This window comes from Thunnus thynnus, chromosome 17, assembly GCF_963924715.1.
Source record: "Thunnus thynnus chromosome 17, fThuThy2.1, whole genome shotgun sequence".
Classification (NCBI taxonomy): Eukaryota; Metazoa; Chordata; class Actinopteri; order Scombriformes; family Scombridae; genus Thunnus; species Thunnus thynnus.
In genome coordinates, this window is record NC_089533.1 from 4,848,283 (window position 1) to 4,873,686 (window position 25,404).

Sequence of the window (25,404 nt, forward strand, 5' to 3'; positions counted from 1 at the left end):
TTTCTCCTCCTGAAAAAGAAGCTGTTATATCATTTCATACAGTGGAAATGTTTGAAATTTAATCTAAAAAATCTATTATACTCACCCACTGATTGCACCAGTGTTTACCAGGAGGTACTGTAGAGGTATATAACTGAAGTTTGACAACAATCCTGCACAGTGGCTGCTACTGTAAATACTGAAGGCCCTTTTTATATCACACCATTGTCCTTGGTGTGAAGCAGCCTTCTTCCTTTACATGGTCATGCACTGGTTGAGTTACACGAACCTGTCGCTCATGGTGGATAAGGATGGATCATGGATTAAGCAAAAGGTGCAGCACAGTTATATATAGCTTTTTCACTATAACATGTCTCTATTGAACAATCTTAAATGCACAATAGCATTTTTTGCTATTAAAGTTTATAATGGAGAAACGAATGAACGAGCATTTATGGAAATTGCCAGACAATCCTATGAAGTAGAGCTGCTTTTAACTACAAAAAACATTCATATTTACAAGACATTTGGTCGCATATTTGGCCTTTATGGTTATTTTTTCAAGAGCAAGTAAATGGGTTTTCTCTATGACGTGAAATGTCAAAATTTCAATGCAAACCATAAAGTAGTAAAGCATCAAAAACTCCTCATCAGAAACCAAAGAATCCTGCACGCTGTCCATCACTTGAACTTTTATACTTTAATAACACGACGGCTACTGAACTGTAACACCTGAAATATGCAACAAACTTCACTCATCACTTTAAATGACCATGCTGCTACAAGACAGAAATAGTCTCCCTCTCCTTTAACCGTGAACTGTCATTGCACAATCACTCAGTTTTTCACTATTTGTGTTGCTGCTTTGATATACGCCATAGTCATAGAATCTAATATTTTTACTCATACGCTGTATATTATATTATATTTATTTATAACTTTTAAATTCCTCATCTGCAGCCGTTTTTCTTGTCTTTTGTTTCACCTTTTATCTTTATTGCTTATCTTATTATTACTGTGTGTGATTAGTTTTGTCTGCAGACACTGTGCCGAGCCTCATCTCAAGCATTTTATTGTACAGATGACGTGTTATTCTACATGAATGACAAATAAAGTTGAACTTGATCTCGTCTCAGTTCTGAAATCTTCATCAGGCAAAATTCATACAAGCGTGTGTGTGAGTGTGTAATAATTAAATGTCAACAAGTCAAATAATAAGACAGACAACTGCAGTAAAAACAAGATAATGACACTTGGTTCTACAAAAAAAAAACATCTAGAAAGAAGCGGATGTGTATTAGAAATAAGTGAAATAATCTCACCCCACTTGTCTGTATTTTAGGTATCATATAAGAAACATTTTTTAGGACACATTGATAAACTATGCAATTTGTTAGATAAAGATTTTTTTTTTGCTGAATTCAGGACTTTCCTGCTTTTTAAATTATATTTTCGATATTTGTTTCATACTTTCATTTTAGACTAAAATCACTTTATATTCTATGTTTCAATTCTGCAAAATGCATTGTGATTGTTTTGGTTTTCTTCTATTGTAACCAACCTCAATGCGTATTTCCACCAGCGAATTAAAAAAGATCAATCACTTTGACATGATGCTGCAAGTTATTTTTACTATCCTTAGGATGTCGTCCACATTCAAACAAAACTAAGCTATATATTCCCTTTGATTACTCATCGCGTTTTAAAGGTCTTAAAGGTGCTATTTTTGTGGATAAAGCAAACTGAGGTGATTAGTGCCCGGAGACGAAAAGGCAGACAGCCTTTAAAAGTGGATTTGAAGAGGATTGATTATATTCCTTTTAGAGGATTATTGCAGGCAGCTGGTACGGAAGTAAAGGCCATCAAAGCCTGAGTGGGATACACTCGTTTTAACAATGAGACTATGGCAGCCGTCCAAAGTAAACAGTCCGGTGTGAGAAGTACATTGTTAGTCATGTGACATTTCAAGTGAAGCTTTCGTCGGAGGTTATCAAGTCATATAACTGTAATGTCACAGCAAGGTGAGGTAAGGGACAGGATTTTAACATAGTGTCTGAGTGGCTTTGCCAGCAGGTTTAGGTTTCACTTAGATTGGTATCAGCTGGACACCAAACATTTCATCCATCACGTGTCTTAGATCTCACTTGTATATCGAGCCATTTTCCATCCAAAGTGCTTATAAAATCATACAACACCAAGGAAGATACAAACCTTTTAAAGAATTATTGTCTGTTAGAAGTCATATAAAAACTTGATCACCTGTGGAACAAGGACTTTTATTCAAGAATAGCTTAAAGGTTACAGAAGAGGAAAGCAGACAGCTGGAGAGTTGAGTCCTGAGGCAGCAAGTAATACATTTTTCTGTAGTGGTAAATAAAAAAGTGGATTAGATATGATCCCTGTTTTGAGAAGGTAAACCTCCACTGATATTAAACAAGACTAGGGTTGGTTGAGGTGGAAAAGTTGGTGTATTGATAAAAACAAAATTTTAAATAGTGCAATTAGTGAATCAATGATGATGTACATGAAGCATGTGACTTAAACGTCCACTGAAGAGACAAAAACATAAGATCTGTGAGGAGACTGTAACGTTCCTCAAATCAATACATGAAACAAAGAGAAATGACATATTTTCACCACGTTTCCACATGGTTTTCCATCGTTTGAGCTTTGACTGCTGCTCTCTTCTTTTGCAACGGTTTAATGGCACCGACTGGAGAATCAGCTGTTTATCTTGATGAACCAACTCCTATAATTACATAATAGGAACGGTCGTTAAAAAAAAGAACATTTATTTCCATTCTCTTTTGTCAATTTTGTTGAAATTCAGTAAAAATTTGTGCTACATTTGACGCTTGGCTTAAGACTCACAGCTAGTGTCTTTGCTAGGCTATACATAGGCAGAGTGGAGCTTTAAAGCTTCCAATTTGACATAATGGCCAAACCGTGAAATCCCAACTTCTGGGTCTGACACGTGATGCACAAGTTGTCATTGGAAAAGGAGCGGCTATAAAATGGGAAATACATTTTTCTGAGTGTCACAACCTCTGTGAAATAACTCGTTTTACAATCAAAATTTGATGAATTGTGTCCAATTCTGTCCCCATTCAAGCAAATGAGGAGCCAACCAGGGGTCAGCCAGCTCGGCCAGCAGAAGTCTTGCTGGACAAGGACTCTAGTGAGCACACTCTGGGCCCAAAAACACTGAAGCTAGAGGAAGCCTGCCAGGCTTTTTTAGGCTTCATGCACCACTGAGCAACTTTCAAGAATGGGTGCCATCTTTAAACACAGTATCCAGTTCTCCTTCTAAATGCTAAATGCTAATAACAACATGCTGACATTTAGCAGGTTTACCATGTTCACCATCTGAAATCACCAATATCTGCTTATTAGCATTAAACATTAAGTACAACTGAGGCTGATGGGAATGACAATGGTGTTGCAGGTATTTTGTCATGAAGCTTTGACTTGCTGGTGGCTTTAGAGGAAAGGTCAGGGGATCACCAAAGTCAGTTGGATTCATCATGTGGGGACGATGGATATCTGTACCAAATTTAATGGAAACCCATCCAATAGCTGTTTGAAATTTCAGTCTGGACACAGAGGTGGAAAAAATCAAAAAGAATAAAGTAAAGTAGATAATAATTTTCCTTTATTCTACTTTCCTTTATTCTACTTTTTCTTTTCTAGCATAGTCTTCTGTTTATTTTGTCTTTCTTCTCTAGAGTTCAGGGAATAATGCTGCATATTAAACTGATATCACAGTACTGTATGTTGCTTGTATTTTTATAACTTCTTCAGAGCTCAAACAGTAATGCTGCCTGTGTAAATTATATATTTCTTATGAGGAAATGAAAGCACTGACAATTAAGATGAACTTTGTCAGTTTCTGCCCAGCAGAGAGTGCTGCAACCCATCAGTTATTTAGTCTGTCAGTCTACAAAAGGGAAGACAAACTTTGAAACCTGTTGCCTCTGATTTTATTAGCTGTTTACTGGATATAGAACAAACAGAATGCCAAGAAATAGCAATAGCAAAGGATCTAACCCTCCTTAGCAACACTGTTAGAGAACCCAACTGCTTTAAAAACACCGTAATAGCCACAACTCTGTCAGCCTGGTGAAAAGTCAATAAAATGACAAACTTCCAAATGTCACCTAGCTCACATAAACCTATTTGGCACAACCCAGATTTTCATGTTAAAAAGTCACCCATGACAAGCACCAAATGGAAGGAAAAAGGCATCTACACCATATCTTTGAAAATAATACTCTACTCAACTTCTAACAGTTAATACAAAAAGTATGGTGTTGGGTAGAGGCAATACTTACAATGTACCCAATGAAAGCTTGCAGAAAAAGTCTATTAAAGTCTATTAAAATGCTAAATGTCTGGGAGTTATAAATACCTGCTAACTTCAAGAAATAATGTGTTAAATGATATTTCTCCCCCTTAAAATCAAATAAAGGATGTGTATTGTTATGAATTATGGGTGGCAATTAAATGCAACACATTTGTTAAAAAAAAAAAACCTATAATATTCCATTATATTCATTTACAGATTACAGCCTTTATTTTATGGTGAATATTTTTAATAAAGATAATTTACTGTGTTTTTATGGCATTTACACTCAATGTAGAAAATGTAAAAATGATACAGTAAATTTCTGTGAAATACTTTTTTTTTTTTTTTTCTACAGTGTATTGTGTTTGCACAATTACCTGATATACCAGAGAGGATTGACCTTTGCCCCCTCATCAATCACTATAAATGCTGTGCACACTTTCCTACTGATAAAGCACAGAAATTGGGGCTGATTTATTTCATATGATAACCAGCTTCAGTAGAAAAATAAAAGCAGGTAAAGCTGATGCATGTGAGATAAGAAGAGACCTTATCCTGTCAGTCATGATGATGCTGTCATATTCAGTTTTCTTGATCTAAAAAGGAAAGAGAGATCACTCAGAGGTTTGTATGTGGTTGTTTCTCTCGTCTTAAAACAGCAGATTGGTGTCTAGAAGATGTAAAAACCATTAATATTTGAGCTCTTCTTGGATTTTGCTTCCAGTGGGACATGCAAGTGCTTTTGATCAGAAATAAAATGGACAATGTAACAAAAATAGCTTTTTTTTCCCCTTTTCTTTCGGCTTTTATTTTGGAGCTACTTTGATCAGTGGTGACAGAATGAGGAGGAGAACATGCAAATGTTTTGATTAATTTATTAAAGCCCAAATTCTGAAACATTTTTTTACCAACTAAACATTTAAAGGTGAGAGAAAAATTAAATTTCCATCACAAACTGCATAATCAAAACTTGTAACCTCAATGATAACTTAAATCATGAGATATGAGATGAACATTACAGAAAGATTATTAAAGGACCACTGGTGTCTCTGCTGGTCAAAATGCAATTCCCAGTTACAGTTTTTGTGTGAGATTTAATGTGATAATGAGAAAAGTTGAGAGATGCTGGTAGGTAAACCTTTTTTAACCCTTGGGCCAGCCTTCCAGTCTTTATGCTAAGCTAAGCTAACCACCTGCTGGCTCTAGCATCATTTATTTAACGCACAGACATGAGCGTGGTATCGACCTTCTCATCTAATCGACAAGAAAACCAAATGCTGAACTACTCCTTTAATTTAATTTATTATTAATTTGTTGATGTTTGCTGTGTTGCGACACAGTTTATTTGTATTCCAATGCAGATCCAAAATGAAAACAAATCTAAACACAATAATGAAATAATGAAATATCTTGTCTCTGCATCCCTTTGTTATTTGGATTGTCTTTGCAGCTTCGTACAACTCCTTAAAAAATTAGTTGTCTTTTGGAATTTCTTTTTCAGAATTAAAGAACTTGCCATAAACTAGTCAGATTATGAAAATTATTAGGGGCACTGTGCTAATACATATTTTAAGTTTATGACCTAGTAAGTTTTTTTGGGTGCTGTACCAGAGCTAACAAAATTAGGGAGTGTATCTTAAGCCTGCATTAACTGATTTTTTTTGTCCACTTGGGGGCAGCAGAAACAAACGCTTTGAACACAACAAGGTCATATCATCAGATTTTTGTTGATATAAGTTGATATATTGAACACCAATTCATTTGGAGTCATTTTTCTGTCCATCTGGTGAATGTAAGTCCAATATTCACTCTCTTTTAGCTTCTGTTTTTGCTCTCTACCAACTCCTGAGGTAAATATCTTGCTATTTAGCTGCTAAATGCTCCACTATGTTCACCAGCTAGTCTACAGCTAACTGTGTCTGTTTGCTGTTTGGTGCAGAGCAGGTAGTGTAAAGTGGCTTTTTAGAGCTTTTTCTCTGAAAACAGCTGCCTGAAAGTTGCATCCAGAGCGCTAAACAATGAGCTGAAAGTTGCTATAAAGCTCTGTATGGATAAAAAATATTGATTATAGCTGCTTCAAGTTTTTAGATAGTTTTTATTTTTGCATTTGCCTTAAGAAGGACAGAATATTTGTTTTTTTGTTAACAGCTCTTCTTTGTCTTTGAGTTATTTTTAATTGCCATGAATTGTAGTAAACTGTTGCAGAGTTAACTATATGTCTTTTAAATCTTGGCCCCAGCCGGCGCTGCAGTATATCCACAAGTGGCTGCATTCTCCTGTGAGAGAAAGACCTTGTGTGTTTGAATGGAGGATGACCAGAATGACACTCGCTATATGCAGAGTCAATTCAATTCAAACAAGTCCTTGTTGTGCCTGCGTACATCACAGCTCAGTCTGACAGTGTCCGCTTTTGTGTCCATCTGTCAGACACTGACACAGACAATGACTCATAGAAAATGTCTCACATTGATCAAAACCAGGCCTTTTATTTGGCACAAGTAGGAAAAAAGAAGGCACTTAGCTTGAAACATATTCAGTGTTTCTTCATTCCTTCCTCTTTAGCCATAAGATCCCGCAGGCTTTGGGATCATTTTGGGTCCAATAAGTGTAAAAAGTTATCTGCTGTCCCTTCATTCATATTTCCAGTGGCTGGTTGACTGACTGGCTCTTCAGCACAACAACAGCATACAGTAGCAGCATGGTAAGAACTTCATTTTACTGGCCTCAAAACTGCAATAGATACAGTAAGATATGTATATATATAAGATATGGATGTGTACATTAAGCTGTATGGCAGGCTGTTTTGTCACTAGAGACTTGGTTAAAATTTTGTGTACATTTTGCATGTTTGCATCTTTACCAGTAAATAACGCAACCATGCAGACATATCCACAGATGTTCATGGTCCCCCTACAGTATTTTTTTTAAAACTCTTTTCTGTTTTATGTGTCAGAGTAAGTGTTTTACAGCAGATATGTAAAGAAACTTCAAATCTCACCTTGCGTCGCTAAAAGAGTTATTTTCGTATTTATGCATATTAACTGCTTATAATTAAATTTTCAGATGAGCGATGAGCAGAACAAGAAGATGCTGGATGCATTCAAAATCTTAGCTCATGCAGAAATAAAGAAAAACATGTAGATATTTGGTTTGAGGTGAGATCTGTACTCCAGACCAGCACCCCATGGAGGGAATCCTTTCAGTTATGGAGGAGTAAATAAAGTTTTTAAATTAGTTGCCAACGGGGTTTAGCCTCAGGATCCTGCTTTTCTTGAGACATCAGGACACAATCTTAACTTAACAGCCATTCAGACAGCTAAAAAAGCAAAAGGGAGGTGTAGTTTTCTTTGCACTGACAAATTAATCATTGTTTATCTTTATTAAGATCACAAAGTTTCAACTTCTAGAAACTCTGGAAAGATCACTACAGTCATCAAACGTGCAAGGCAAGGGTTACATGACCATCAGAGCTGGCATTGATAGGTTACTTGTGCTGTAAAGTTGCAGGTTGTTGCACCTCTACACATGAAATGGTACTACAGTAAAAACACTGTTGTGCTAGAAAACAGTGAAATTTACTGCAATTCAAAGCAAACTGCCTAAATGCTCATGATCCACTCAGAATGAACCAGTTGGGAATCACTGTTTCAAACCTAATTGCTCAGAAAATATCAGATTACCACCATTAGGTTGTACAATCTATGTCCACATTTTCCCCTCAAATGTTGTGTCGTAACTGGGACTGTTTATGTATTTCAAACATTTGGTTTTAAGATGCGTCTCTGCTGACACACTCAGAGCTCTGCAGGAAGAAAAGCTGCCAGTGGGTTGATTTATGCATCACTATATGCTCATTTAGCCTCTGAGAGAATAAAGGGCTCATTGCTGTTTCTATGCCCGCCACTGTTTTTTTTTTTTCTTCTTCTTCTTCTTTATCAGCATCCTGTGTGGAGTGACTGTACATTCCTCTTTGAGGCTTCCTCTTGGTTTATTTGTTTTTTTGTTTTTTATAATTGCTGCAGTTTGAAAATCTCAGCAGCTGCCTCGAGGCTCAGGAACTAACCATGTGAGAAATTGTGCTTTTGTCGGAGACGTCTAAAATTACACACAGAAGCTTTTCCTTTTTGATTTTTTAAGATTGCTTATACAGTGCATTCAGATTAGGACCCAAAATAGATTTCTGTTATGATAATATAAAACTTTACTCTTTTTTGGGGGGGTGAGATGTCCCATTTTTAACTTATTTTTCCCATCATATTAGTCTGGTGCTTATCACTATACCTTTTATTAAAAATTATGGCTCTATATGGTGAATAAGGTGCAGCAATGGAGGACAAAAGCACAGAAATTTAAACATCAGCTCCTCTCCATCACTTCCTTAAGAATGTTGAAGTCCATTAATCCAGTTTTCCAGGTATAAAGCGAGCTCAAAGCTTTCTTTCTTTCCACTGTCAGTCCTCATGAACCAACTGAAGCTCAGGAAAGCAGCGAGAGGCATCCTTCCTTCTGCGGGAGTCTGACACAGCCTGTCTTGTTAGTTTCTTCCTATTCAGAGAAAAGTGAGCTAACACGACTGGAGTGAAGATCCTGGTTTCAGGGTAACACTGATAGCACTGCCCCAGGGGACTATGGGATTTGGCAAGGCTATGTTAAGGATCTGTGTTTTTCTTTTTTTAAAAGAGTTTCCATAAAAGCTCAGATGCCATTCGGCTGCACTTCTCCTTGGCAGCCAGAGGGCATGTGAAATCATTATGAAAAGGAAGGAGGATAAATGGGTGATGATAAAAAAAATCTCATGATAAGGGTTTATCTTCAAGGTGGAGGATTTAATGATTTGATTTGTTAGTGTGAGAATAAAATATGGATGGTTTTCAGTGCGTTCATATTTTAATCCTGCCTCTTAAAAATTGCATTCATCTGCAATTATCTGCAGAGCCAAACCAACAATGAATTGATCTGCTTACCAGTACTGTGTGTGTGTATCCAAAGCCTGATATATTTTATTCCTCCGTGCCGTAGACCTCAGTTTTTGTCCAAAAACTATTAAAAACATGTCGGTGAGTCACACCGCTGCACTGGGTGACATGTTCACTTGCCAACAGAAGAGTTTGGGCTCAGTAGTTTATTTAGAAATGGCTCCAAAGACTAATAACAACAATCATGTTTCAGTCGCCGGAGAGTGGTTCTGTGTAAGGCAGACAACACTGAGCATGTGCGAGAACGCGGTTCTGTTTACAGTTCTTTGCTAGCATGTTGTGCTACATATCACGACCTCTTGACTTTGTACTGAAGTTCTTTGAGAAATTGATAATGTAGTACTCTGTGTAAAGGTGTCTGCCTTACACGGAACTTCTCTTCAGAGAATGAAAATGTGATTGCTGTTATTAGTCTTTGGAACCGTTTCTGAAGAAAATAACGTGCCCAAACTCTTAATGATGAAGGAACATGTCACCCAGTGCAGCGGTGTGGCTCATTGACGTGTTTTTTTACATTTTTTAGGGAAAACAACAGAGGTCTACAGCATAGAGGAATGAGATTTATCAAGCTTTGGATACACACATAATACTTGTAAGTAGATCAGAGATTTGTTGATAATAAGAAAAATACAGAAAATCACCAGTCATATCCTCTAAGGTTAGGGGACGATCACGGTCATGGTTTTTAAAAAACAGTGTTGACTCGTGGTTGGAAACAGAAAATAAATGGTGTTTTTTAATTAACCTCTCTGAGTTTTTCCTCGCCGCTGTCGCCAAGTGCTTGCTGATGGGGGAATGTTTGGTCTTTGTAAATGAAAGAGTGTGGACTAGACCTGCTCTGTGTGAAAAGTGCCCTGAGATAACATCTGTTGTGATTTGGCTCTATATAAATAAAATTGACTTGACTTTACCTACGTGGACTTTCTCGCTTTGTAATAACGTCACCTGATTTCCTCCCTCGCTGCCATCATAATTACTACAGCTGATAGAGGCCATCTGTCACTTGAACAGAGATATATATAGTTTTGATGTACTTGCTTAAACAACTGATTCTGACGTCTTTCTTCTCAATGAAATGGGTTGACCTTACATGAGTCACTGTCAGCAGAGGACGTCACTTATCTTTTCTGTGCAGTAAACGTCCCCTCAGTGTGAATTCAGCTGCTAAAATACTGCAGCAAACCACAGCTGAAGCTATCCGCTGCTTTCACATCAAACATACATCAGAAGCAGAGATAGAAAGATCCAGTGAGTCCCTTTAATGTTATACATCAATCGCCTATATCCACCCACTCTGCCCTGTCGCTGGTGCGGGCAAAAAGAACATGATACGACTACTTTATCATTCCGTTAATAATCTCCGCCATTTATAAATCTGTCCAATCGCTTCCACCCACCTCCCCTCAGACGTCTCATTGGAGTCCTGAAGTTCAGCAGGGCCTGTGTCAGATTCAGCAGCCAGATCTGTATGGGTCGTGCACTGCTGCATTTGAAAATGAACAGTCAGCCAGATCCTGCAGATTAAAAATGACTTTTCCCTTGTAAAGCACATTGCAATAATTTCTGGCCCAGTGTGCTTAGAGTGGCTGCTATAAAACGCCTTCATGGTGGAGGCTCCTGGGGACTGCTGATAAGGTGAACCGAGCATTTATCATTATTTATCCATTCAGTGGATCACATTTCACCATATGAATAACACCATTACTTAGCAAGTGGGAACTGCTGAAAAGCAGAATGAGAATTTGATGATAATAACATCACTTATTGTTGAGGCTGTCACGACTCCCACATTTACATTTACTGCATATGCAAGCTTGTAGAAATGTTGTAACTCTATAAACTTTAACGAAGCAGCAGCAGCTTGACATTATACAGTTGGATGTTTGAAGCGCTTAAGTTATGCGAGTAACACTTACTGGGTCTTTTTAAGGCGATCGGTTTGCAACAAGTAAATCAGATTGATGCTTAAAGGTATAAAATATAATTAGGTCTAGTTGTTTTTAGACATTTTAATGTGGAATATGTTATATATGTTGTTGAGTTGTGTACTTACATTATCCCAAATGTTTCCAACAATTTTCAAACCCAGAGAAATCTGTAATTTATTCAAAGTAACGGACCGTTTCATTTGGTCGCATGTCAATGACATCATACCTCCTCTACCAAAGAGAAAACACGCACAAGATGCATACGGCGGCGCTGTGTTTGTCCTCTACAATGGCGTCTACCAAAGAGTAACTTACACACATACAAGATAATACATCGGCGTTGTGGTTGTTCCACAGAAACTGTTATAAATGGACTTTTATTCAGTTTTAAGCCACATTTTCATGATAAATTTAGGTCATTTTTAAATGTATCTTTTAGCCGGAAGAAGGGTTATAGTCATTGGACGTCTGGATCTTAAGTTATCAGAGAAAAAAACTGGGCAAACGTTAGCAGCAGCTCAGCTAACAGCCCCTCCAGGAAGTCCGGTGGTCACCAAACATCGTCGGAGAAATATAGATTTTTTAGGTGAAACAGCTTTAATTAGTGTTTTTACCTGTAATCATTGGGTCTGTTTGTTCTGGAGAGGAGGAGACCTCTGTGGATAATTCGGCTCCCGCTAAAAACATCCCGAATGATTAACACTGGAGTAATCCTTTCCCGGTGAAGCTGGTTATTTAACAACGAAGACAACAACTCCCATGATCCCTTGCTACTTCACACCATCATCACACTCTGTCTTTTGTTATTGTTTTGATTGAGAGACCCCTGGCGGCTGAAATTATGTATTGTGTGTTTAAGTTAGGGGTGTACCCGAATACAAATACATTATTTGGCAAAGCACAAATAGTGGGTTTTAAACGAATATTTGTTTCATACAAATATTTTAAAAATTATTTGTTGAGGGTGTTCCCCAGAGATAAAGTTGAGCTACTGACACAAGCAAAGTGCTCTTAAAGACTCTCCATAACCTGACTCTCCCTTTCTCCTTTCCACAAAGTTAGGTTGTAAAAAATAGGCAATAAATGAAAAGTGCAAAGCAATAATTGCCCTTGAAGTTCCTCCCTACATGATACACGGTGTGCTGTCTCTGTGTTATGGGTGTACAAATAGATAGGTCTGGCTGCAATGAGGCAATGAGTACAGTTTTAGCTCAGTAATCATAATAAGCCTCTTTCCACTTTTATTCAAATACAAATACAGATACAAATAATTTTGCTGCCTCAACAAATACAGATACAAATACAAATACTGGGATCTCTGCACATCCCTAGTTTAAGTAAATACAACTGAGAAATTCTAAGTTGCAGGACATGTCACAGTAGGTAGCCAAAGTTAAATAAATGTGTTGTTTGTTGTTACACACAAAGTATATTTCACTTGAAATGATTTAATAGTAATTATGAGTAGTTTATACTGAATCAAGTCACATCTTAAGTAAATGATCAAGTACTCTATATAGTTTTTTTTGTAAATTACTTAACTAACTCAAGTGTAAGTATACTATAAATAAGCATTTGTTAGTACAACATACAATATCTATTCATATTCATAGAAAACCGAATAATAGGTTATCATTTTATAAATCTTTTGTATGTTTGTTACAAATGTTGTTTTCAAACTAAGGGGGTTAGGGTTAGGGTTAGGGTTAGGGTCATTCTCGTATACATGATGGTGAAGAAATCCTGCTTTTAGGCTAGTTGAATTCTTGAACTTGTGTCTATCTTAGGGTTGTTTGCTGATTTCTGGGGTTAACCAGAGATATCTTTGCCTTAAGTCTACTGTCTTAGAACCTGTGTGGATCATGAGGTACCTAAGCCAGCTAAAGTTGAAGTATGTCTTTTGTTTGAAGTCACTGATTGACCATGAGGTCTCTGTGGGATCATCGTATGACTGTATTTATTTGTAAGAAGGTGTAACAGTTTGTGGAAGTCTCCTTTTAGGGACCTGACTGCTTTGCTTCTGGAGACGTATAAAGCTGTCTGGTTTGGGTTCACAGTCTTTAGGGAAAGGGCCGACTGAACAACATGCTTTCTCTCCAAAAATACAAGATGATTGTATTTTTGTTTGGACATTTGTATAATTGTTACTGATGGTGTGATGGATTGTACAGTGTCTACAAAAGCTTCAGCAAGTAACAATGTTTAATGCTTTCTTTGTGTCTCTGTGTGGCTCTTGAGCAAAGATGAAAAATTTAGTTTTTTTAAGGCAATCGGTCTGCATGCTTTTTTCAAAATAAGGTTAACTAATTAGATTTTAATGTTCCTGTTACTGAGGATGAATTAAACTGTATGAGTTGGGTTGTTTCACTCAGAGAAAAACATTCATTTTCACAGCGCTCAAGATCCTCAGTAGTCAATGACCACATTATGTAGTGAACATTATACCAGAACATTATACTTATTTTTCATAATGTCCTAAATTAATCAACTAAATTAAGTTTTTACTGATTAGAACAGATTGGGCCTGCAAGAACATTTTCACATTCATATCCTGCGTTTTTTCTGTGAGGTTTGCTCGTAAAAAATGTTCCAAGTCGGATTCAACAAACTCTCTTAACTGCACAGACTTGTTGTAAATCGTTCGTTTCAGCCTGATGAAAGTCACCTGTTCATGAGATTTGATCATTAGCATAATCCATGCCCTTAAAACACATATAAGGCTACAGGTTCCACTCCTTTTGTGGGCAAGTTTCATTCACTAAAATGTTCCTAAAGAGTTAAAAACAAGAATTTCACACTGAAGAGAGAATACTAAGTATGAGAAAATTGATTAATGCCACGAATGGGAGAAAACACAAGTAAACATCACTGATCTGTTACAGTTTGTACTGTGGTGGTGAAATGTGTTTGTGTTCGACAGGAGCCAGCGGCCGTGAGCTCTGCTGCACCCAGGGAGGAGACAGACAGCCGGCCTCTTCCCCCAGGGTGGAGGAGCTACATGTCACCTGAGGGACAGAAGTATTACGTCAACAGCTCCAGTAAAGGTAAGAGCCGGAAAACAAAGAGAAAGCCTCAGACCATCTGCTGGGATTCATATCTGCAAGGAGCAGATTGGTGAAAAGTGATTTTCAAAAGGATTTCATGCCCACAAGCATCTGAAATCTGCTGTGTTTCACAATAAATGAAGTTGGACAGGCCAGAAGATGGTTCATATAATAAAAGGTGAAGAGAAAAAAGCAAATATGTTGCTGATTATGTGAGTTTCACAATGTTTTTTTTAAAAAAGCAATCAATGATTAAAAAGTATGGAAGCCAAATACTGTCAGGAAGAGAAAAAAAGAAGAGAAAGAACAAATAGACCAAAAGTTCTGCATGATCATGGTGAGTCAAAATTTGATTTAATAAGTTAATGTCTCATCATTTCATGGCAATGTTTTTTTTTCATTGGCTAAAATTGGCTTCCATTTCAAAGGGGACGTATCATGCGTATTTCCAGGTCTGTATTTATAATCTGTAGCTCTACTGGAATATCTTTGCATGATTTACAACGCAAAAAACTATCTCTTACTAGCTCTTTATGCAGCCCCTCAGTTCAGCCTCAGTCTGAAACAGGCTCCTGTCTCTTTAAGGCCCACCTCCTGATGAGCCCACTCTGCTCTGATTGGTTAGGAAGCTGCCCCTGGCATCTCCTGAGACTACGTAAACCAACAGTATTAGTGGGATTTTTCTTTTTCTCATTCTTTACTCGAAATGTCAACTTCTCAACTTCTCAACACAACACAACAATGCGGGAGACCCCTGAGTCTGTTTCTGTCACGTTTAGTGGAGCAATATCTCAGCAGGCAGTTGTTTAAATTACACAAATATCCTGATGTATATGTGTTTTCAACTTATAAACTGTATCAATAAATCAATAAATACAAACACTGTTGATTTTTTCCTGTGGAGCTGACATGCAAACTGTTTTGGTTGAGTAAATTTCTGCTGTCAGTCAGCCTGGTGAAGACAGTTTGTCCTATCAGCTCACCAGGAGCTGCAGCTGACAGACGACAGAGACACTGGACGCAGGTCGAGTGAGAAGTGGGGAAAGTGTGGATGGACTGTTGTGCTCACATGTTAACGCATCGCTCTGGAGTCCACCATATTGGCAATGCGCATCCATGAGTTTGGGGGGCGGAGCTTCTGAAGGTGCAGGAAGGGAGGGGTGTATTTGTTTAGGTGCTTAGTTAGAATATTTACCATCTTTCTCAATAATGACTGACTCTACCTTTAACATAGACATCCAACATCATAAAAAATACAGAAAATCACAAAAAGCATATGTCCCCTTTAACCAAGTACTTTTGTTGCCTAAAATTAACCATACGCGGGACCATACCCCGACCACCTCAGACATACTGTAACAACAACATAATCCAGGCAGACGTTACGTTTGTCAATGTAACATAATTGAGAAAAAAATTTGCACTATATAAACATAATTTGTAGGAGACAGGGTTGAAATCTGATTAGTAAACATATGGCAAACTGAAGATATCCTCCTCATGTTGTTTACTCTGGTTATCATGGCGTTCAGCTCTCATTGCCTGAACGCTGTGAACTATGATGACTCATTATCATTCCTCCCCATCATCGTGTCTCAGCAGTCCATTCATGTGGAGACAGACCCACAGATTCGACCCACGTTAATCTGATTATCTTAAACGTGTGGCACTTCAGGCCTTCAGCAGCGCAGCCGGTAACTCCGCAGAGAGATCTGTGGATTCAGAGGTGGAAGGATGTTTGTCTTCTGCTCTAATACGCTGCTACCTAACAAGACACTAAAAAGGGTTACATTAATACAGTAGCTTGAAGGCAGGCGACCTTTCACAAACATGCTATGTGCTGTATGGGTGTGTGTGTGTGTGTGTGTTTGTGTGTTTTACACCTCATTTGGGAAGGCGTCCAGGGGGATAAGACAGGCTCCCACAGGACAGACCAAGGCTACATCAACAACAACTCTGGCAGTGATTGCACTTTGGCTCACAGCACACACACACACACTGGAGCAAAAAAACACTCAAAAGCTATTTTTACATTCAGAAGCCATATGCTGCAGCAGTCACTCTTTATTTTGTTACAGGTTTTTTCGTTTCATGTCTGAATATGGAAACAAAAAGCTGCTACTGAGACTGTGTGTTTTACCGTATTTATTAGAAAGCAGAAGTAAAGCAAATCAGATGAAATCTTTCCAGTTAATCCCCTCGGAGTTGCAAATATGACAGAGGGATTTGGAATGATAAGAAAGAATTACTGTGTTTTAGTTGCCTAAACCTATTCATACATTAACCAACCTTAAAGGGGACATAACATGCTTTTTGTGATTTTCTGTCATTTATATACTGTTATGGTATACATACATACTGGTATGTTAGTCTGATTATGTGATGGCTGAATGGAGCAGCAGTACCTGACGACACAGAAAACACTTTAAATCATGTTGTGGCAGGAAACGATGTTGGCCTACAGCCGAGTAACTATGATTGGTGGAAAACTACTTTACCTCACGGGTTAAATGGCAGCCTGGAGAGTTTAAATATATAACCAAGACAAAATATTCATCCAGACGTGTTTTTAACTACCGAGCTTCAGCACCAACCCCCGGTCAGCTCTCCCTAAGCTCGGCTCTGTTATCACAGCTGGGCGCCAGGTTAGCTTGTTAGCTTGTATCCTAGTTGAGCGAGGCTCGCGCAAGGCTCCATGGTGTCCCACAAGCAAGAACTCAGTGCGTGCAAACTTGAGGTAGGTATGTATGTGTGCTGCCTTCAAGTCAAAATAAGCCAGATACCCAGATTCCTCCTTGTGATGACATCAAATTGTTCGCACATGCCCATGGACGGCCGTCCACTCTGTCGTCTTTGTGGTTCTCATTGTCTATTTGCATATTTTGGGTCTGATGATTTCGGCTCAAACATGTATGGATGTATTTGAGAAGTTCATATTTTGAGTAAAGAACGAGGGAAAAAAAGTGAAATCCTACTTCTATAGTTTGTATACGTAACCGCCAGAGAAAGAGGAAGCTTCCTGAAGCTGACCAATCAGAACAGAGTGGGCTCTTTGTGAGGGCGGGCCTTAAAGAGACAGGAGCTAAAACGGCCTGTTTCAGACGGAGGCTGAACTGAGGGGCTGCATAAAGGGCCAGAATAAGATAAATAACTGTAAATCATGCAGAGATATTCCAGTAGAGTCCCAGAATATAAATATAGACCTGGAGATGTGCAGAATATGTCATATTATATAATATGTGTTACTGTGTGATGTGATATTCAAACTTTCACGTTCCCATCCACACGTTTGGACATTTGTTCCTCGAGTTCTTGCCATTATAGTAACAGCACTGGCAAAACATTTGTGCTGACAGACACTACATTATTTCTTTATTAGAAGACTCAGATTACACAGAACACTGCTATTACAGCGTAAATGACTTCCTGCTCTACTAAGTGGAATGAGTCCTGATATGTGACTTGTGTGTGATAGAGAGCTAAAACACAGCAGGCAAGTTGGAAATCATCCAGAAGAGTATTTCTTTCCCCAAAGGTTCACATACATGGATAAGTAGAATCTTCCTGTTTTATCTTTTTAGGAAATTAACTTTACAGATCACACCTTTCCCCTTCCAAAATGTTTTCTCATGTCTGTTTGAAAAACACAATTTTAGTTTTTACTTTTACAGAGTGATATTTAAAAAAGGAAATCTAATGGTTTCTGGTGCTGAAATGGGGACATCAGATAGGCAAAAAGCATGTGCTATATGAGAAAATCACAATAACAAGACAAAATGTCTAAAGTTCTTCATATAGCCAAGAGAGTTTGAGGGTGTGTGTTAATATTTCTTTTATTCAAAGATGACATATTGGTAGAGGAAGAAAAAAACTCAGGGACTCTGTGTAGATCCTCACTTTTTTATTAGCAAAAAGGAAAACATATTGGTGGGAGTTTCCAATTTTTAGCCTTTGATTAAAATGTCAGACATTACCAGCAGCAGATTAGATCAACTGTAGTTTATTAACCTTAATTCTGTAACAGCTGAAATAATACAGTTCTCTGGTTAATGTGCTGCTTTCTGTATTCAAACAAAAACACATCACTCTGTAACACCTCTGTACGACCGCCAGCAAGCTGTGTGTGTTTTTGTAGTTTCACAGATAAATGATCAGCTGATCAACCTCACATCATTCATATAAGATCAACCTTTTTATTCAGATTTATAAATGTAATAATTTTGAATCAGGACCTTCAGTATTTGGAGTAAGTGGGTGGTGAAGTGCAGAAGGCTGCAGCTGTTAATTAAATCTGTCAGATACATTTAATGAACACATTCATATATTAAACCACTGAGCTCATTTTCAGGTTGTGAACGTTAATCGGGCTTCAGCTGAAAACAGTTTCTGCCTTCTCAGACAACAAGAGTTGTAGTTATTTTAGCTTTTAGTTACCTTCAAATGTAGAAAACTAAATAAGATTTGAGAAGGGATTCGATACTGGCATTGAATTTGATAAAATGCTATTGAACTCCATTCTTAAATGTGTCATATTCACATTAAAAGGGTTTACAGAGGACCATACACCTCATCAAAACTAATGATGTTTGATTTTAATGCAACTTTTTCACATCAAGGACCCTTAAACTGACACAAAAAATTGACAATCCATCTGATAAGAGTTTTGCTTTTATATGTTTTGTTATAGAAAGTGTATGAAACCCAAACAGTCATACATTATATCAGTGTGTTACTCATAGTGAAAATAAATTATTCCTCTTTTGCTGGGGACCCCCTAGAACTCCCTCAAGGACCCCTGGGGGTCCCCAGACCCCACTTTGAGAACCACTGGATTAAGCAATTAGTGGATCAACAAAAAATTAAAATCACCAACTATTTTTATTATTAGTTTTGAGTTATTTTTTAAAGAAAAAATGTCAAAAATTCTCTGGTTCCAGCATGTGAATGTTTTTGTCTTCTATGGTGGTAAACTGAGTATCTTTGGGTTTGGACTGTTGGCCAGGATATAAGACATTTGAGTATGTCGCCATTTTTCACTATTTTCTGATATTTTATAGACCAAAATATAAACCAGACTAATCGATAATGAAAATAATGGTTAGTTGCAGCCTTAATTAAAACAAGAGGGGTGTTGATGTGGGTTCTGTATCAACTCTGTACGCTGTAGTGTTTTGTATAAAACTTGCCAGTTTGGGTGTGTACTAGGGGTGTGCCCGAATACAAATACGTTATTCGGCAAAGCACAAATAGTGGGTTTTTATGAATATTTGTTTCATTTAAATATTTTTAAAAAATATTTGGTTTTGAGAGAAAAAAAAACCATGTCAAATACCAGCGCACAGGTCGGTTACATCGCTATCTCAGTGTCTCTCCTCTGCTCCGCTGTTACGTCTATCAGCAGGTCTCAACGAGGGGAGTCACATCCACCTGCTACATGATGCACATTTCCTTATTTGGACATCACTCCCAGAGTTGGGGGTGTTCCCCAGAGATGAAGCTGAGCTACTGACACGAGCCAAGTGCTCCTAAGGGACTCTCCATAACCTGTTGTTACCCTTCTGCTTTCCACAAAGTTTGGTTGTAAAAATTAGGCATAAATCAAAAGTGCAAAGCAATAATCGCCTTTGAAGTTCTTCCCTACACGTTACATGGTGTGCTGTCTCTGTGTTGTGAGTGTATAAATAAGTAGAGGTCTGTCTGCAATGAAGTGATGAATAAAGTTTTAGCTCAGCACAGTCATTTTATCATCTGGGAGACTCCAGTCTGAGACCCAGTGTGGGGACCTAGTTTATTCATGAACACTTATTGTAACACTTTAATTTCCTAAATTAAACTCTTTCCACTTTTATTTGAATACAAATAATTTTGCTGCCTCAACAAATACAAATACAAATACTGGGGCCCTCTGCACATCCCTAGTGTGTACATTATTACAGCACCTGTCCTCTTATCAAATGTTCAGAATGAACAAAATGTTGACGTGCAAGAATTGCTGTGAAGGACTTGATGTTCTGTGAAATTGTGCCACGTTCTCTTCTTCAACCGTGATCCTTCCTGTTGATTGTGTCATTCCAGAAACAACATGGCGACGCCCCTCTATGTCAGCTGAGGCCCCGCAGAGATCACTGGCACAACAGAACTCCTCACCATATGGTAAAACTGGGCCTTTACATTTGTAAACATCCATTTTTGGACTCTATTTCTAAATCATGTACATAACAAACATCCACATGAGCAAACAAACACTGAAAAATGGAGGCTGAATGTAGAAATGAGATAAAAGAGTTTGATGAAGGTTTCAGTGGTAAAGAATGACAAAGATATTAAGAAGCTCTGTTTCCTGTATTCATTGGGTAAATTGCTCTTTCCATTCAGATGGTTTCCATGTGGAGCTACAGGTCATGACTTAATTTTTAACATTTTTCCAGTCGGACAGATGAAGCCTTTTGGGCAATCATTCATCAGCTGTAATCTGCTTATTATGCTAAAACCAGATTCCTTCAGCAGAGTAGTTTAACTGACACAATAGTGCTTCACTGTATTTCCAAGAGACTTCCAAGAGTCACATTTCGTTCTTGACAAATCCCGCTTGTAAAACAATTTTCCGCTGTGTCCGACTTTATCATGAACCTCAGTTAGTGTTACTGGATCAAATCCTACATTTCCTTAATGACTGGCTTATTATGTTTCATCGCTGCCAGCAACACGCTCGCTAACAGCATCTTAGCAGATAGCAGATGGTTTTCTTCTTTCTGCTGGCATGCAGCCTAAACACACTTAGAGGCAGTCAGCTGCAGGGGAGTTTGTCAGCATTCAACCAGACAAGTGTGAGCCTCCTTAGAGAGAGAGAGAAGTTTAATGAAGGCCGGGTTTAGATGGTCGTCTCCTTCAACCTCTGGACAGGAAACCGAGTATTAAACCGACTAATGATGCAGCGTCCAAAGGGAAGTTCACGAGACAAGGCTGAATTGCTGAAAATTAGCATCGCAGATACACATACATGAACACATGTACAACAAATACAGATAATGCAAATCTGCTTGTTTGTTTTTCTTTGCAAAGAGCAGGTAGAGGGTTATGACTTCGCTAGATGCTACAATTTCTTGTTTTTTAATAAGCTCATTCGTGCTTCGTCGAAGATCCTAATTCCATTTTAAGACGATGATCCCAACCTTTAAATGACAAAAAACATAAATAAAATGCATTTGAAATGACTGTTGCCCCCTCAATACATGGAGGATCAATTGAATTTTGTTTGTGCTGCTCAAAACATTAAAAAAAAATACATTTTAAAAATTCAGTAACAACATGTATAATCAGAAATTACTCAGGATATTCCCTAACTGTTGCTATTTCCATTTAGACTATTTCTGAGGTAGAGACTCATTCCTTAACTGAGTATAGTTTAACATTTTGGGAAATATGCTTATTTGCTTTCTTTCCAAGGGTAGATGAGAAGATTGATAACACTCTCATGTCTGTACAGAGCTGGAGCCAAGAGGGGGATTTGCCTAGCTTAGCATAAAGACAGGTAAAAATGTCAATATCTGGTTTTAGAGTTATGGAGTTATGTGCTGTGACTTTTAATTGGCGGACCACAGTTTATCCTTCTACCTCCTGCCAGTCCGGGCTGGGATCTGATTCGGGCTTGAACATGCACGGATGTATTTGAGAAGTTTATATTTCAAGTAAAGAATGAGATAAAGAAGCGAAATCCGACTGCTACTGTTTGTTTACGTAGCCTCTGGGCTTATCAGGAGGGACAGGGAGTTAAAACAGCCTATTTCAGACAGAAGCTGAACTGAGGGGCTGCATAAAGGGTTGGTATAAGATAAATAAGGATTTTTTTAAAACTGTAAATTATGCAACATTATTCTAGTAGAGCCCCAGGATATAAATACAGACCTGTAAATGTGCGTGTGAAAATGTCCTCTTCAACACACAGACAGGAAAGCAGCATCTTCTTATCTAACTCCCACAAAGAAAGTGATAAGCGTATCTTCCAAAATGTTGAATTATATCCTAACTTGGTAAAGATTGGACTACAAGAAAGTCCGACATTTCTGTGAAGGACAAAGCACAATTAATATTCCAGTAGCCTAGATGATAAAATATTCCTTCTGTTACTTTCTCTCTTTTGTGCAAATGTGACTCACTCATGTCAATTATAGAGAGTCTCAGAGAGTTGTTGACGCTGTTAAATTGAATCGGTCACTAACAAAAGTCAGTGAAGGTCGTGGACTTCTTAAGGCTCCTTTAAGCTAAGTGACCGCCATCGCTATTTTCAGAGTTGCCTCCGTTTTCTTCAGGCAGGTCCGGTCCTGCTCCGACCAGCGACCACAGCTTCAGGGGTCACTCTGCCGGACTCACGTGTTTACCTTCAGCCGGCGATGGGCCGATTTGATATGCAACGATCGGACAGCTCATGAATCACAGGCGATGATAGAACCATTAGCCTGTAGGATGAAACCGGGGGACGTTACTACAGAGCTGCTCACAAAGCTGTGAGCCCCCCAGGGCCGGGCTCATGTGTTCATATGTGGGTCTGAGAAGAGGACGGACACTGCAAATACCTGAAATAAGAACATTCAGTGCCAAGAGGAGATAAAAAAAGCTCCGTCATGGCCTCAAATTGCCTCAGACGCTGAGTGAAATAGTCATTGTTTATTGTGAAGGAGAACAAATCAGTGTCTGTCGGCTCTGAAGCTGCCAACAGCTCGGACATCCCAACATTAGGATGTCACATATTAAAATCTCAGCAGAACGTGACCTTTCTGCTGTAATCGAATTGAATTGTCGATTGCTCATTCCCTTTCTGTTCGTTATTGTGAAGTAATTGTTTGAAAGTGAGACTGCAGCTGTCATTCTTGACAGTAACGTGTGGTTTATGATGTTTCTGTCTGCAGCCAATGGAAGCCACAGCAGAATAAAACCCAGCCAGCCCACAGAGACGGCCAATGTTGCTCTGAGGAAACCTGTCATGAACAAACAGGTACGTCTCAATCTGAACGAGGCTGTAGCAGAATGAGTTGTCAGCATTGTTTCTACACAGACAGTGACAAGTGTTCTTCTTTTCTTTCTTTAGTCAATTTAACAACAACTTTGGACATTCATGGTTTCCAGCTTCTCATTTTCTATGTTTTAAATTGTTGCAAATTAAATATTTTAGAGTTTTGGACTGTTGGTCAGACAAAACAAACTATTTGAAGATGTCACCTCCGGCTCTTGGAAATAGCAATGGACAATTTTCACTTAAAGCGGCTATAATCAACATGTTTTATTATACCAACATATACACTGTCATCTGTCTCTGCAGCTCCCCTCAGCTTTAAGGAGTTTCAGCTCATTGTTTATCTGTCTGGCTGCAACTTTACCATTTTGGCTCACTCCCAGCGCTCTCATAGCGTCATTTTTGGCTGCAGCAGGCAGCTGTTTTCAGAGAAAAAGCTCAAAAAATCCACTGTACACTACCTGCTCAGCATCAAACGGTAAACAGACACAGTTAGCTGTAGACTAGCTGGTGAACATAGTGGAGCATTTAGCAGCTAAAGAGCCTGATATTTCCCTCAGGAGTTGGTAGAGAGCAGAAACAGAGTTAAAAAGGAGTGAATATTGGACTTACATTCACCAGGTGAACAGAAACACGACTCCAAATGAATGATAATGTTGCTACGTAACTGCTGGATGTGGAAACAAGCAACTGTTTGTTCAACATATCAACTTAAAAAGTGATGATGCATCAGTGTTGTGTTCTCTAATTGTTTCTGCTGAGAACATGTGACCAAAAAATCAGTTAATGCAGCTTTAATGTTTAACTGATCAATCTGTAGATTAAAGGTTAATAAAAAACAATCATTAGCAAGCAGTTCACTTTCACTGACACCTTCTCTGCTCCTGTCTTACGTTGGCTTATTGCAAAGACTCCAATACATTTGGCGATTTCTCCCGTTTAACCGTCTTCAGTTCACAATATGATATCAGTATTTCTGTGAGACAAAGCTGCCCCACTCCGTCCACTAAAGCTCCGATGAACCCGGGCCAACATCGGTTACATGCCAACCCACGTGACTAATTACGAGTCAGATGAGGGCATACCGTGTCATGATCACACAGGAGACTAGATGGACAGACAGTTGGGCCATATGGGCGGCTGAGATTTGGACTACACGTGTCAGAGTTTCTCAGCTTTTGGAAAGGAGGCCAGCCAAAACTCAAAGCTCACACTGGGAGCGCTGGAGCCCCCGATCACAAAAACCTGCCTGATCTCCGGCAGCCCGGACTGGGATCGTGCTGGTCAGAGCTGCCGCCGCCATGTTCTGTGCAGCAAAGGTGAGAACGTGAGTCGACGCGCTCCTCGGTGTGGTTTGTTGTGGCTGTGATGGTGTTGTTGTTGGACCGGCGCAGGTGGATGTTGTGAGAAGGTGTGAGAGGGCTGCTGCCCCTGCAGTGATCACGTGTGCCGTCGTAGCCGCTCCTGCTCTGCACACAGCTTGTGTTTGACGCCTCAGGTGAAGAGCAGTCATATGAGGAAGATGATAACAACGTAGCTGCATGCATGCACATATTTACTGTAAACACTCAACACACAGAAATGTGTTTTTTTTTTCCCACAAATATTTTTCTGTTATATGCCTCCTCAGCACACCTTTTTAACCCCTTCATGTGCATGCAGCTCATCCCAACACGTAAACACATAATCAGAGAGGCTGCATTTCATTGGCTGCCTGTTTTCCCTCCTGTGCTCTTTCTCCTCCTCCTCCCCCCTCCATCCTCCAGTTCCCCTCCCAATCGTAATTAGTCTTTTAAAGATCATCATTCAACCATTTCCATCAACCCCCCCCCCCCCACCTCCACCACCACCACCACAGCTGCTCCCTCCTCCCTCACTATCTGGCTCTCTGGGGAGGGACGAGGGAGGTGTGGCGAGGATCATGTAAATAAATCCCCCTCCTCCTCCTCATCCTCCTCCTCCTTTCTCTTACTCTCTTTTAACTCTCCCTGTCTTTTTCCATTTCTTTCTCCTCCATGCTTTTTTTAAAAAAAAAAAATTTTCTCTCTTCCTACTCGCATGCTCTTTTCTCCCTCCCCTTCCCTTCATGCTCCAGCATCTTCATCCACAAAGCGGTTCAGTG

The 25,404-nt window shown here is 38.9% G+C and overlaps 1 protein-coding gene across 1 annotated transcript in view; it reads left to right on the top strand.

Annotated features, from left to right (window-relative positions):
• The first annotated feature begins 6,885 nt into the window (after positions 1-6,885).
• The window catches only part of gas7a (growth arrest-specific 7a), a 43,208-nt gene continuing 24,689 nt past the window's right edge, over positions 6,886-25,404 (top strand). The window contains exons 1-4 of the mRNA XM_067616296.1: positions 6,886-7,025; positions 14,149-14,272; positions 20,348-20,425; positions 23,179-23,264. Of these exons, the coding sequence (XP_067472397.1) occupies positions 7,023-7,025; positions 14,149-14,272; positions 20,348-20,425; positions 23,179-23,264 (291 nt within the window). The 5' untranslated portion in view covers positions 6,886-7,022. The remainder of the gene's footprint in view (positions 7,026-14,148; positions 14,273-20,347; positions 20,426-23,178; positions 23,265-25,404) is intronic.